Source organism: Centruroides sculpturatus, unplaced genomic scaffold, assembly GCF_000671375.1.
Source record: "Centruroides sculpturatus isolate CEXI.00-Female unplaced genomic scaffold, Cexi_2.0 scaffold268, whole genome shotgun sequence".
Classification (NCBI taxonomy): Eukaryota; Metazoa; Arthropoda; class Arachnida; order Scorpiones; family Buthidae; genus Centruroides; species Centruroides sculpturatus.
The window spans coordinates 734,715-748,708 of NW_019384499.1; the positions used below are offsets into that span (position 1 = coordinate 734,715).

The 13,994-nt window shown below is 26.3% G+C and overlaps 1 protein-coding gene and 1 long non-coding RNA gene across 2 annotated transcripts in view; both read right to left on the bottom strand.

The window, feature by feature from the left end:
• Positions 1–387: 387 nt before the first annotated feature.
• On the bottom strand, positions 388–1,295 carry LOC111622007. Its single transcript, XR_002756183.1, has 2 exons — positions 561–1,295; positions 388–485 (listed from the first exon to the last, which is right to left on the bottom strand). It is a non-coding gene; the product is annotated as an uncharacterized LOC111622007 (long non-coding RNA).
• Positions 1,296–5,373: 4,078 nt separating this feature from the next.
• Positions 5,374–13,994, bottom strand: part of LOC111622006 (glypican-5-like) — a 38,820-nt gene continuing 30,199 nt past the window's right edge. The window contains 4 exon segments of the mRNA XM_023364309.1: positions 5,374–9,656; positions 9,906–10,044; positions 11,627–11,750; positions 12,584–12,834. Coding sequence (XP_023220077.1) covers positions 9,460–9,656; positions 9,906–10,044; positions 11,627–11,750; positions 12,584–12,834 — 711 coding nt within the window. The 3' untranslated portion in view covers positions 5,374–9,459.

Consider the following 13,994-nt stretch of genomic DNA (forward strand, 5'->3'; position numbering starts at 1 on the left):
ATAAGAAAATGCAATTTTTATATACATGAAAATTTACTAGCAACGATTTCTCCAAATGTAACTTATAAATATTTTTTACGTGGTATAATGACTGGAAATTTACATGATGGCTCAATCGTAACCTCCTTAGATATTAAAAGCCGTACCATTAATGAAAAATTCAAGAAAAAAAATTAATATTAAATACAGATTCTGTTAACCAAAGCATAAAAATATCTGCTATATTGATATGGAAATGTATATATACAGCAGGTCTCCACTTAGTGTCACCCCAATAGGTTCTTGGAAACTGCAATGTTAGGCAAAACCAATTTTACCACAGGCTTAATAATATAAATAAGATATAATTTGGTTAACATTATTCTATTGTGTACAGGCACAATGAAGTGACGTTTTTTTCAACACTGGGCTAGTTGAATCTTTTATTTAGTTAGAACGTTTTTTCCATACATCAACGTTTCGGGCATCAGCCCCTCTTCAGCTAACTAAATATATATAAAAATATTTAACAGGACACAAATAAAACCAAAAAACTCACATAAATTCTTTGTAAACCATACCTCATTTCAGCATGGACACTGCACATACAGTAGAAATCAGACTACACTTAGGTTTTTTTAACATTTTCAATATCAATTTTTTATCACAATTTTAACTATACAGGTTAAAAACAAAACCTTTTCTACATTTTATCACATAAACAAGATAAACTCTGCAGATTTTAAAAAACTAAAACTTACAAATTTCAAAAGTCTTTTTTTGCCACCTCGTCGACTGATCCGACAATTTGCATATAGCACTATGTGCCGTAAGTTATACTAGTTAACAAATTAATCGACAAACATTTGAAAATCCCTAAGGAAATTACAAAAAAATTTTTAATTTTTTTATACAATAAATCACTATTTCTCTTAAAGTTTACTCTGCATATTTTCTTATTATCTAATTTACATATGACGTTAATACAGAACATTGTTTCATTAAATAATTCTTTTTTACCATTCTATTATTATAAATTGTATTAATCTAGTACATTTCATTATAATATTTTTAACCAATTTTCATGAATTTTAACACTTAAGTTTTTATTTATACAGCCTTGGTTTTTGTTTCGTAATATTTCCACACTTTCTTTAAATTTTCTGTCATAAATCCGTTTTTCTTTATGTAAAATTTGTATATTAGATTGGTTTATACTACAATTATTGATTACACAATGATCATAAAAAGCGGAGTTCAGACGACTATATTTTAAATCGGATATGTGTTCTTTAACACGTGTTTTTAATGTTCTTTTTGTTTCTCCTATGTAAAAACTAGCCCAGTGTTGAAAAAGATTCAACTAGCCCAGTGTTGAAAAAGATTCAACTAGCCCAGTGTTGAAAAAAACGTCACTTCATTGTGCCTGTACACAATAAGCAAATACAACACGGTTTCGACAACATTAACATTATTCTAATTGAAATGTGTTTGCAATCTCCAGCATTTATTTTCCACCTCATAGAATCAATTTTAATGATTGACAAGGAAACATACAAGTATATTTGCAATGTTAAGCAAGGACTTGCTGTATTTTAATTGGGAAATTGATCAATATATCCATACATTTCATTTCTTTCTATAAATATGATAAAAGAAATAAGCAATGGAGATTGATATTTTAAAAGGATGAATTGTATGGAGACAGTGATTGAAAGTTAAGCCAAAAAGAAACAATGCTAGTTTGTGGCTTGCAGAAACCATTTTGAATGATTTAATAAATCTAAAAATTGTAAATATTTTCAGCATTATGAAGTAAAATTTTCGAATTGCATATAAAAGACTATTAAAAACAGATAATATGAAAATATAATTATGATCTCTAATGCCCATAATTATAATAATAAAATCTAACATTTAAAACCAGCATATTTTCCCAATAATGTTATAAAACAATTTTAAAACTGTGTTGTTAGAAATGCTTTGATGAAAAATGGTACTACTAATTCATCTAAATTAATAAAAATGGTGTGGCTTTTCACATCCGAGGAGGCTATAACTCAATACTTTAAAACTCCTTCCAGTTCATAAACAATTTAAAATATATGCATATTTACTTTGTCCATTTTGGATATTTCTATATTAAACTGCTGAATGAATGTGTCGAATGATATGATTTTATAATTGTTCTATAGTTCATTATTTATAAATAGTTGTTATAAATAAAATTTTTATAATCAGTGTTAGGTATCCGACTACTTGCTATTTCATTAATATTAAAGAATTTGTGATTTGAATAGTTAATTTTATAATGATACGATATTTTACAGTCTTTATAAGATGCTCACAGAGGAATGTAGTTTGAAAGTGACTGAATTGTTAATGTTGTTAATTCATTTTAAGATATAAGTTACACTTAAATGTAGCTGTACTAAAATTCATGATGCTTAAATTTGCTGGTTAAGTTCTAACTTGATCTCTTCTAACAAAGCTAACTTTAGATTGGAAAAAGTAAGTTAATTACTTAATTCCAAATGCTCAGGAATATCTTATTTCATTGATAAACCTCTGTTTTTCTAAGAAAAAAATTTGTTCATAGTGTTAAGTTACATAGTCACTTCCTGATTGTGATAAGTATACAGCATTAATTCAAAATGCTATAATCCCACATTGAATATTTTTGTAACATTCACGAATTAATAAACAATCCATATCATTAAATTGGATAAGAATTGCTCGTAGATGAAGACTATATTTAAATATGGAAAAATGAATGTATTGTTTTTTCATTTAATGTGTATCTGTTCAAATTAAAAAAAAAAAAGAAAGTTATTAATTATTGTGGGAGAAACACGAAAAGAGAACATCTGAAATTATATAAATATGCATATACTACACTTTCATTAATTCAAACTAAAAGTCAATAACGGTAGCAATTAAATTTATCAAAAGAAAAAATAAGATAGATTTGTATACTGAAATGATTCAGCACTGTTAAATAAATTCTACATAGAAGGATTGAGTGAAGAATAAATTTTATATTTGATTTCAATAGTTTTAAATGACAAGAGCTTTATCCAAAAATTGTGCCAAATATACTTGTCGTTCATAGTAAGTGTGTGTAAACCTAAACCCTAGTACTTAACTTCCGTATCAAATTTCCCTTACCGTAAGCTTCTTACAGGCATATCGTATAGAATATTTACTTTATCAACTTGATTTTAGATATATTTTTTCTACCAACGTTCGAGGCATTCTCGTTTACTCAAATTTATATAATATAAAATTCACATTTGTCGTGTTAGAAATTTTATACAAACCGTTCATTGTTTGTCACATCTTTTTTAAACTATGCAATATTTGCATTTTTATCTGTTTACAAGACAATTTTTTTTTTGAATGACTTATACCTTACTTATTTGTGAAAAAGTCAAATATATTTAAATTGGAGAATTTGAGACCAAATTACTGAATGCAAAATATAACTTTTTTCAAAACAAAAATTTTAAAAATCTGACAAATGACTAAGATTATTCTTAACGGAAGAGAATTCTGGTTATTTTGCATTGTTGCATAATTGAGATCAACCAAAATTTATTGCAAATTTATCTTGTGCAAGAATTTAATTAAAAAACATTTTTTGATCCTCTATTTTACACTGGAAGTAAATTTTAAGCAGCCTTACAATGCAAAAGTTTGATATCTAATAAGTAAAAAAAAAAATTTATACCTGTTTCAAATAAAGAAATGCATTGTTTTACTATATTTGTAGAAACTGGTCTTGAAAAATATTTCATTAGTTTTACCAAATACAACAACCAGTTAAACAAGTATGATGAGTATGTAGTGTAAGTCATTGGCATTTCTAAGCTGAATGAGTCATGGAGTATATATTTGTCATTGAAGTTGAGGGTTAATTTTTTTTTTGTTTTTTTGCATTAACATTACTGGTTCAGAGAAGCCCGTCTTCTGCTTCATTTATGCTAATTTAAACATTTAACACATGGTTGCTTTTTATAAAATTACCAGGTTGTGATTTGATCTCTCTATTAACAATTGTTAGCATTGAAATTACTCAGGTATTTTTTTTTTTTATTGTTTTTCATTTAAGACATTTACAAACTGAGTGTGCCATTGTCTGACATTTAATTTGCCATCAAGCAGAAATAAAAAAAAATCTCCAAAGAAAAATTGCAAAATTGTATGAATGCGGCAAATGTAAATTGGGCATTATTTTTTAAAATTTTACTCCGTCTGCATAATGTAGAGCATACAAATTGTAGGTTTATTCATATTTTTCAACTGCACAAAATGTTTTATAATGTAGATAGCTTATTAATGTGTATCCGACTAAAAAGTTATTCGCTCGAGTCAAAGTTGTTTTGTACGCACGTTTTTGATAATCGAGATCTAAAATAGGAAAGTTACACGGTATTTCGAGACGTCTCGCACCACAGTGTACGTAATTTGTGTAATTTGTCCGACGACAAATGCTCTCGTATGGCTTTTTTGAAAGCAATAGATTTGTATACACATGAATGTTCATATTGAATACCAAAGCATCGTTCACTATATAGTCTTTTATACTTTGCTATGTCTTCACGTTTGTGTATTATTCTCGTAGAAATTGTTCCAAGTTTACAAGGATAAGTTTAAAAAAAACTTAGATTTTGTACTGTATATATTGTATTATCAAATAAAATATGATGTTAAAATGTGTACTGGTTTATCTGTTTAAAAAATAATAATAAAAACATACATAGGATACTAAACTTGACCTGTTTAAGAAATGTAATAGAACCATCTGGTAATAATTTAGGTTAATGCATTACTTTCACATTGTTTTGTTGATTTGTACACATCCTATTAACATCTGTACTGAATTAGAAATTTTAATTTGATTAAGATGTGTCAAAGCTTTAAAAGATCTTTTAACTTGTCAAGAAATGGAATGTGATATTCCAAATATTTTTTAGTAATTGCATTTGTTAAGACAATAAAAAAACGATTAAAGCAGAATAAATCTTACAGACATTATTTAAATAAATTACCATTAAAAAACACTACCAAAGCTTTTAAATATGATTAAACTACATGTAATTATCCAAAAGAACAAATGTTTTAATTTTACATAATCAATAAGCATTGTCATTAAATACTCATCTACATCATTTAACTTGCAAAATTAAATGTGTAACACAGAGCTGAAATTATTTTGGTTTTCTTCTACTGATGATGGCTTCCGTGATCGTTATTTAATGCTTCGGTTTTTACGAACCCACTTCAGAGACCTTCAGCATCTTCCTTGTGAAAGTTAAAAAATGCACCACCACTGAACTGTCCCTGTCTAACTTTTGCAATGCATTAGAAAAATATTCATTAAAAACACCAGCCTTTATACAAAAGCCATTTATTTCTTGTTTGAATTGTAAATACACCAAATGACAAAGTAACATCTAGATTCTGACTATAGTTAGGTATTTTTTTTTTTTTATTCTGAACAATAATATTGCAAATAAAGACTTAAGTAAACAGATAAAATGGTTAAAAAACTATTTGATTAATCTGAAAATTTTGATGGTAGAGAGAATGCCACTATTGCATATATAGGCTATACACATATATATAAGCTATAATATACAAACATATTTAAATTTCTTTAATATAATTGATCAACTATTATCAGTTAAGATTTGTGCAGAAATTTTTTTTAAAATGGAATCTCTAGCTCATTTTTTTTTTTTTTTTTAATAATTAAAAACTTTATAACCCAAATTAGCAGAAAGAATAAAAGACTATTAGTTGTCAGTCTAATACCATATACGTGAATACACACAGCATATTTGGTTCATAGGACGAATATGGAAACAAAAAGAAAACAAGTAATGAGTCATGATATGTTCTGCGTGACAACTGCTGCCTTAGATTAATAACTATTACACCGAAATACTAAAGATAACCTCTACCAGAAACTGCACTCTTAATTACGAATTACAGAAAAAATAATTGTGAGCAACTGTTGCAATCCGAATTAGATACGTTAATTTTCCTGGTGAGAGCGAGTTAATTTTAAATGCTAAAATTATTATTATTTTTTTTCCCCATTCACAAAAATAGAATTTAGATTTTACATTTTTAATTAGACTATTAATAAATTTGGAATTTATGAAATAAAAACTAGATCTAAATTTACTATTTAGGAATATCGTCGAACGTTTACGAGAACCATTAACACAACTCAGGGAAAAAAAACATTTTCTGATTTAACGTGCTACACAGTCAACTCTCCATTACTTAAGATAATGGAAATACAATTTACGCAAGTAAGACGAGAAAATACCTTTGGAATTGTAGCTTAACGATTGGAGATAGGAAAAGAGAACGTGCTTCTATGTCAAGATAATCAAGAGTTGACTGCCACATATTATTTGGTGCACTACCGACAATTAATGCTAACAAATCTAAACGGAAGATCACAGTCTGTTCGTTAGATCGGGAATTGTCGTTAGAAACTTCAAAGCCTAAATTAATCGTGAGAGCAAGAAATGGCAGAAAAGCAAAAAGAAAAAAACATTTAACTAATACTATTTAATACGTATTCATTTTTTCTTCTTTATCAGACAAAATATATAAAATATCAATTTTGAAAAACATGTACACCTTGTCGAATTATGTACTCGATTGCATTGAAAATCACAGTTTGAAGAAAATTTAATTCAGAACTACGTTAGTATCTTTCTTGCATATAATGTACAAACTGTACAAGAAAATAGGAAACAAAAATATTAAAACAAAAAGAGAATATTTGAGTTTTGTTTAATATGTTATTTTTAATCTAAAAAAGTGTTTAATTTTAAAAGATAAAGTTTATCATTGTCAACTGTATATTATGTACATCTTTACATACAGTTACATTATCAACAATTATACAGAAAAAAAAAATTGGAAAAATCAAGAAGCTCTTGGGCTTTATTCTCAGAACTTGAAATCTTTTTCCTTTAAAGTAACATTAGAATACAAACAATGAACAAAAACAATATTAAATTCTAGCAATAAAATCAAACAAAATTTCCTCTGCATTGTAAATAAATAGCTTCGGTAAAGGAAAAAAATCTTGCAAAACCTAACTAGGAATACCTTATGGCACTTGACATTCTATTGGAAGAGTTAGCTGGAAGTCAGACTTGCAGGAATTTGTTATATTGCAGAAAGATCGTTAACATCCCATAGAAATGAATATAAACAGTATTCTAACGGTAAATGGAACGTTACACCTCAAAATCATTGTGAAGTTGGGACAGTTTGAGCCTTCTAAAAATTCATATTTATGGGTTAATGCATAACTATAGCGGTATCATTTTTTTAATTCCAAGTAACGTAAACAACTCTAAGTGCTATTTTGTTATTTTCTCCACATTTTATACAGCTATCACATTTTTATAAATGGGAGGAAAGGGAAGAGGATTTTTTTTTATTTTGTTAATACCAACTTGTGCTTGCCTCATACATTAAATGTATGACAAATGCCTCGCAGTCTACATGCATATCCAGCTATCACAATTAGTTACCACATAAGTTGTATGTATATATATATTGTTAAATAATTAAAAAACTAAGAAGAATGCATAAATTAACAAATGAAAGAATTTTTATGCCCTTTTTTTTGAGAGTTTAACAAGCAAATACATGATAAAAAAAATTTTTTTTGCCTTGATTAGAAAGTATACTCTCAAGGAAAAAAATAGTGATTCCATAGCTAATATAATAATAAAATTTATCTAATTAGTAAACAAATATCCAAATTATGTATAATTTTAAAAAGTTATATATAAGGTATATATAAAATTTAAATTTAGAGATTAAAAAAATGTTAAATCATTTTTCTCAAATGATAAAGTAAATAGAAGACGACTATTTTGGATTTAACTCATCGAAAATGCAACGATATCACACAATGGCATTACTTTTTTTTAATCGTTAATGTGGCCAAAGACATTTAGTGATAATGTGGACAACTGATTGAAAATATAATAGAACCCTGATTATCCAGTTTAATGAGGAGTTCAATCCTCGGATGTCAGTTAATTTAAAAATAAATTGTCCAAATGATATAACGTTTGTTGTTGCTAATGGGTAACGAGTGAGAAAATTTATTTTCGGAAAAAATTATATTTGAAGTGTCGGCAGTCATCAAACTAACGGCATTTATGTTATAATCAAGGTTCCACCATAATTTAAGAGGTTTAAATTTAAAAACACTCAAATCACAGTTTATCTTATTAGAAGTAGAGTGACCAGAACCCCATTTTTCCTTTGTTTTTTGATAATTCATGTCAAATTTGGTGAAATGATCTTACTGCAATTAAATGTATTTACATTCTTTTTTTACAGTTTTATAAAAAAAAATATTTTAAATTTGTTAAAAAAAGCAATTAAATGCCTTTTATTTACAATGTTTCGGAACAATTTTGCAAACACATTATTAAGTTAAACACAAAAAGTCGGCGCCGATTTAACAAATAATAAAATTAAATTTCTATTGTTTTATTCTGTGTAATAACCTTCCATAAATACATCAAATGTATAATTGAAAAGAAAGTCTTAAGATTTAAAACAAAAAAAATTTATATCACAGAATAAATGGAATGAGGTCAGAACAGATGGAAATTCAAAATCATCTTTAAGATAAATGTTATGTTAAATTTTACTGAAAACACTAGAAATGTGTGTGTATGTTTTTGTTGTGATTACATAATAAATTAATAGAAAATACAAATTTACATCAAAATATTAAAGTTTTTGGTCATTAAAAAATTTGGATAGTTTTACATGTATAATTGAAACATGAAATAATCTAAATGGTTAATGATCATACAAATAAATGAGTATTTAAAACAATCTCATTAGAAATATAACATGCATAATATGTAATTAAGTGCTTGTATATAATTTTTAGAAAATAGGTATCTGGTCACCCTGCATCTAAGGATTGATAAAAATTGACAAAAGAATAAAAAATATTTGCTATGTTTGTTACAAATAAACAATTTAGTTAGAGAAATAAAATATGTGACTTGAATCTTCCACCAAACATTCAGCACTATTATGATGGCAACAGGACACATATTGCTTGCGAAAGTTTTTCCCCTTTTTTTGTTTTTGAAAATAACACAATGCAGATCTATTTTTCTTTTTTCTGCTATTGAGTGACAAATGAATTGCTAATCCTGTAAATGACTGTTACCTTTCCTTCTGGCATATCTTCCGAAGCCAACATTTCCCCATCTAAATTCCACACAAGCATTTGAATAGTAATGTAGTATTAGCAGAATAATTATTATAGTATTTGTAACTGCCAAAAGGAAGAGCAGTTGCTCTTTGTAGAAATGGTCAAGGACCCTGGCACCATTACAAAACAATAACAGTACAATCAGTGTAGGAATTGAGCTCTCCTATATGGCTTTATAAATTGGCTTTACGTCAATGAGGTGCTGCATACTTAAGGAGAATACATTCAATCAAGAGTATCATCATCACACTGGACAAATTAAAGTAAGACGACGCTCCGCCACCATCACCAGTATGACTTTTACCATGCTCCATTTTCCTCTCTTGATCTTTTCGACTGTCTTTGTCGGTATTCCCACCATTAAAATCAAAGTCACTTTCGCGTGCATCTAGAAAAGGAAGGTGGTTAGCTTTTTTTATTGTTAAAAAAAATTCTTTACAAAAACATATTTTAAAAATTTCATAAAGTGTTGCAGAAAATATTAACAATTTTATACTTACAATCCTGTCAATGATAAAGTTTAAGTTAAAAAATTAATTTAGCATTTGAGTTAGATAAAATTAACCATAATAATAATACAAGTCAATCACAAAAGTTAATGCTTTCAGAAAAAAAATAAATAAATAAATAAACCAACCTTCATAATCTCCACTACCAGAGCCGTCATGGTAGTCTTCGTCGTCTCCAATGTTATTTCCCCATAATCTCCCACTACCACTTCCTTCCATTGTGTAAGAATCTGATTGAGGTAAAGAAGTCATTTTGCTGTTCAACAACTGTAAGTAGTAAATTAAATGTTAGATGATGACAAGTGTAACAAAGAAATGATTAATATATTTTATAAACAAGATCCACATTCAAAATTAATTTATATATAAATATTCTTATAGATAGCAATATCAAAGAGTTCCGTATCACAATAAAAAATTATGACATGTACTTTGCAATGCATTAAGATAAACAATTTGTCTCCATTATCTTAAAAAATTGTTTTGATACTTCAAATGAACTTTGCAACGTTATTTATTTATGTACTTTAATCATTACATATTACTTCTGATTAATGTAAATATACAAAATTGCTTTTAAGAAGATTTTAGTTTATTACTTTTTACATTTTGATGGAAATTAATCGCCTATCTAATATAATAACAATGTATTACAATTAAAGTATAACTAGTATAAGTAGAGATTGATTTGTGTAAACTAAATTATTAATTATTAAAGTTGTAAATCATTTAGTGTTTTTTTTTTCTAGTTTTAGTCATTAAATTGTAGGATAACTTACACAATCAGTTTTTATTTCATTAGACATTTTTTATTTCAAGCAATTCCAGTTTATCATCAGTTGATTATGAACTGAACTAGAATAGATTTCTGTGTATGTGCTGTCTACTAGGACCTTGTTTATTAATAGGACTTATTATACTGGTATAGTTTCTGATCAGCAAATAGAGGAGATCTTAGTTTTTGACTTTTCACTTGATTTTTGACTAAGATCTCCCCTATTTCCTAATCAGAAACTACATCAGTATAGTAAGTCCTATTAATAAACAAGATCCTAGTAGACAGCACATACACAGAAATCTGAGAGTAAAAGACAGAGGTAAACTGGAATAATTCAAAAATTTTACAATGAAATAAAAACTGAACAAGTTCTGTGCAAGTTTATATAATTGTCAAATTACAGAAAAAAATAAATAAATCTTGTTTTAATAATTATATTATATAAAATTAATTTTTATTTATGCAATACAAACATTTTTAATAAACACAATTGAACTATTTTACAGAAGGATTATATTAAAATTATCATTTTAAAATGATCTTGCAGATTAACATGAAATTATTTACAATTTATCTAAAAAATTTTAATTTTATAAGCTTTCATAATATAACTTAATTTCAAAAATAAATTTAAATGATTTTAATATGAAAGACTGAACAGGTTCAAAATATTTAAAATTGTTTTTGTTGCAAATTGATTCCAATTAATCTTTTTCAGCCCACATTTCATTTTGTAAAAAGACTGTTTTAAAAATCATTTGTCTTCTAACTATAATTAAATTCATCAAAAGCTTTTGCCAAGACTTTCAATGTAAATCTGAAGGCTTTAAAATAGATTATTTTAATAGTTTTTAATTATATATATTTTCTATTGTAATGAAAAAAAAATATGTTCTGCAATGTATATTTTATTCTGTGAACTAGTAAATACTTATCTTGAAAATTCTCAACTAATAACAAAATTATCTATTCACAACCACACTTTTATGCTATGTATGTAAACTTCTAAAATTAAGGAATTAAAATTACATACAAATAAATAATAATATAAATTTATATTGCAAAAAATACCTGTTTAATATGGTTTAATTTATCTATTAAAGTAGATAATACTACATCTTGTGCTGATGAAAATTTGATCTCTGGATTATGCTTCTGGGCAAATATGCCAATTCCAGCAATAGTCTTTGAATATCTAAAATGATATATTTTACTATTGCATTAATAAAATCTGAAAAACTGTTTAATTATTTATGTAATTTTTAATAAAGATTTGACACTTAAATTTAAAATGTCTCTATAAGAATTTATAATTTTTTTATTATTATATTAACTAAATTCATACTTGCTCTCAATTGCTAAGTGTCATCACAATTAAGATCTAAATTATTTTTTATTTAGTAAAAATAAATTTCAACCTATTTAACTCATTAGCACAAATAATCTTTCGAATATATCAATTTTAATTAGAATAAATATGCATAAAAATATGTAAGTAGGGAAAAGTAGTTTAAAAAAACTGGTTCCCAAAGGTGTAAAATAACCGTGTAACTAATGAACTCTTGAAAAGATTTCTAGAAAATGGGTTTGGCAGATAACATATTACGCAATGTTAAAAAATGAATGATGTAACAGGAGAATACCACCCAACCCTATCTTCAATCTACTGATAGGTGCTAATTTTCTGTAGATGAATTACTTAAATATTCCCAGACTGAATTAAAAAGGAAAAAAAACAACTTACATTTTATCCATTTTAAAAATAAACTGAACTTAAATTAACTGACCAATGTAAGTTTAAGTTTTTCTTTTATTGAAAAATTTGTTTTTGATTTAGAAGTAATGCCACTGAATATTTATGCTAAATATTTATTTTAGTAAGCAATTAATGATGCATGATATTATGTTATATATATATTTAAAAATAGTCATTATAAATGCATAAAAATCTAAAAATGGAAAATTATAAATTCAAACTATATTAATATAAGTAATAATATAATCTAAAAATATAACTAAATAACTTACTCTCCAAGACTATTGCCATTCCAGCATGTATCACCACTTTTCCCAACCATAGTATCATAATTACACATTGCATCTGCTAAATTATTATGATATCCTTTTGTTTCAGTTAATTTATGAACAAATGTCTGTATTTTCATATAAAGACTTGTGTCAGTCGATCTTATTGCAACTATTTTCTTTGGACTTTCAAGTACTGATTCACTTATGACTTCTCTAGTTGCTCGACGTGGATGACCACATGTCGCTTTTACCTACATAAAAATCAAATTATTTTCAGCAGATTACATTATTTCATAGTTTATTTTTATAAAGTTTATTATGATTAAATTTCTAAAACATTAATTGAATTTTTGTTTGGATTTTTAAATTACAATAAAAATCACTAATAAAATATTTAGATTTAAAAAAAAATAGTATTTGGATTATTAAGACAATATGTATTAACATATTTTGAATATAATGTTACATTTAATTACAATATATAATAATAAAATAAGTAAAAATCTGTCTAAAATGGAATGCAATAATGCCAGCCATAATCTTATTTTGGCAGATTTTCATTTTATAGACAATTATATTTTTATTAATCCAGGGAGAGAAAAATTGAAAAAAATGTTACATACAACTCAATTAAAACTACTGCTTCTCCAATATAAGTGTTATGTTTCAAAGACATGTTGAAACACCAAGATGTGTGAATGATGCAGAGGAAAAAGTCTGTGCAAAAAAATCCAGTAAACAGATATTTTAACTATCCTATTCCCAAAGACTACCATTAACTGATTAGCCAATTCATTAACTATTATGTTATTAAGTGCTTAATAATAGTTAACATTAACTTAATAATTAATGAATTAACATAAAATACTTCAAGTTTTATTTTAAAAATACTCTTGAAACTTGATTATTTCTGTGTACAATACAAAACTGTTTATTATCCCTTACATCAACCAGTACTGAACTTAAGTTAGACCTAAAAATTTTACCAGATGGAATCAATTGCTTCTTTTGTTTAGTTAATATGAAGAGATGGAAACCATTTTATTGTAACTATTTGGTAACTTACTTACAAAAACTGATAAATCACTGAAAATAAAATTAATTCAAAGTATTATTTCCTTTTTTAGATTTTTAGCACATTTTTCCTCAAAAGCAATATTTAAATATTTGTTCCTGCATGCAAATGAGTTAATCCTTCTAGATAGGTGGGAAGAAACAGTATTGTATTGTTACAGCTACTTTCCAGACAATGAAAATACAAACTTAAATGGTAAGACTGACTTAACTGATGGTCATCATAGTTTGATTTGGATCACCAAGATCTGAAAGTTGTAACGTTAATTAAGATATAGAATTTAGTTGTTGTTATACTGAAAAATTCTGCTTTACTTGTTTATGTAGTGCAATTGAT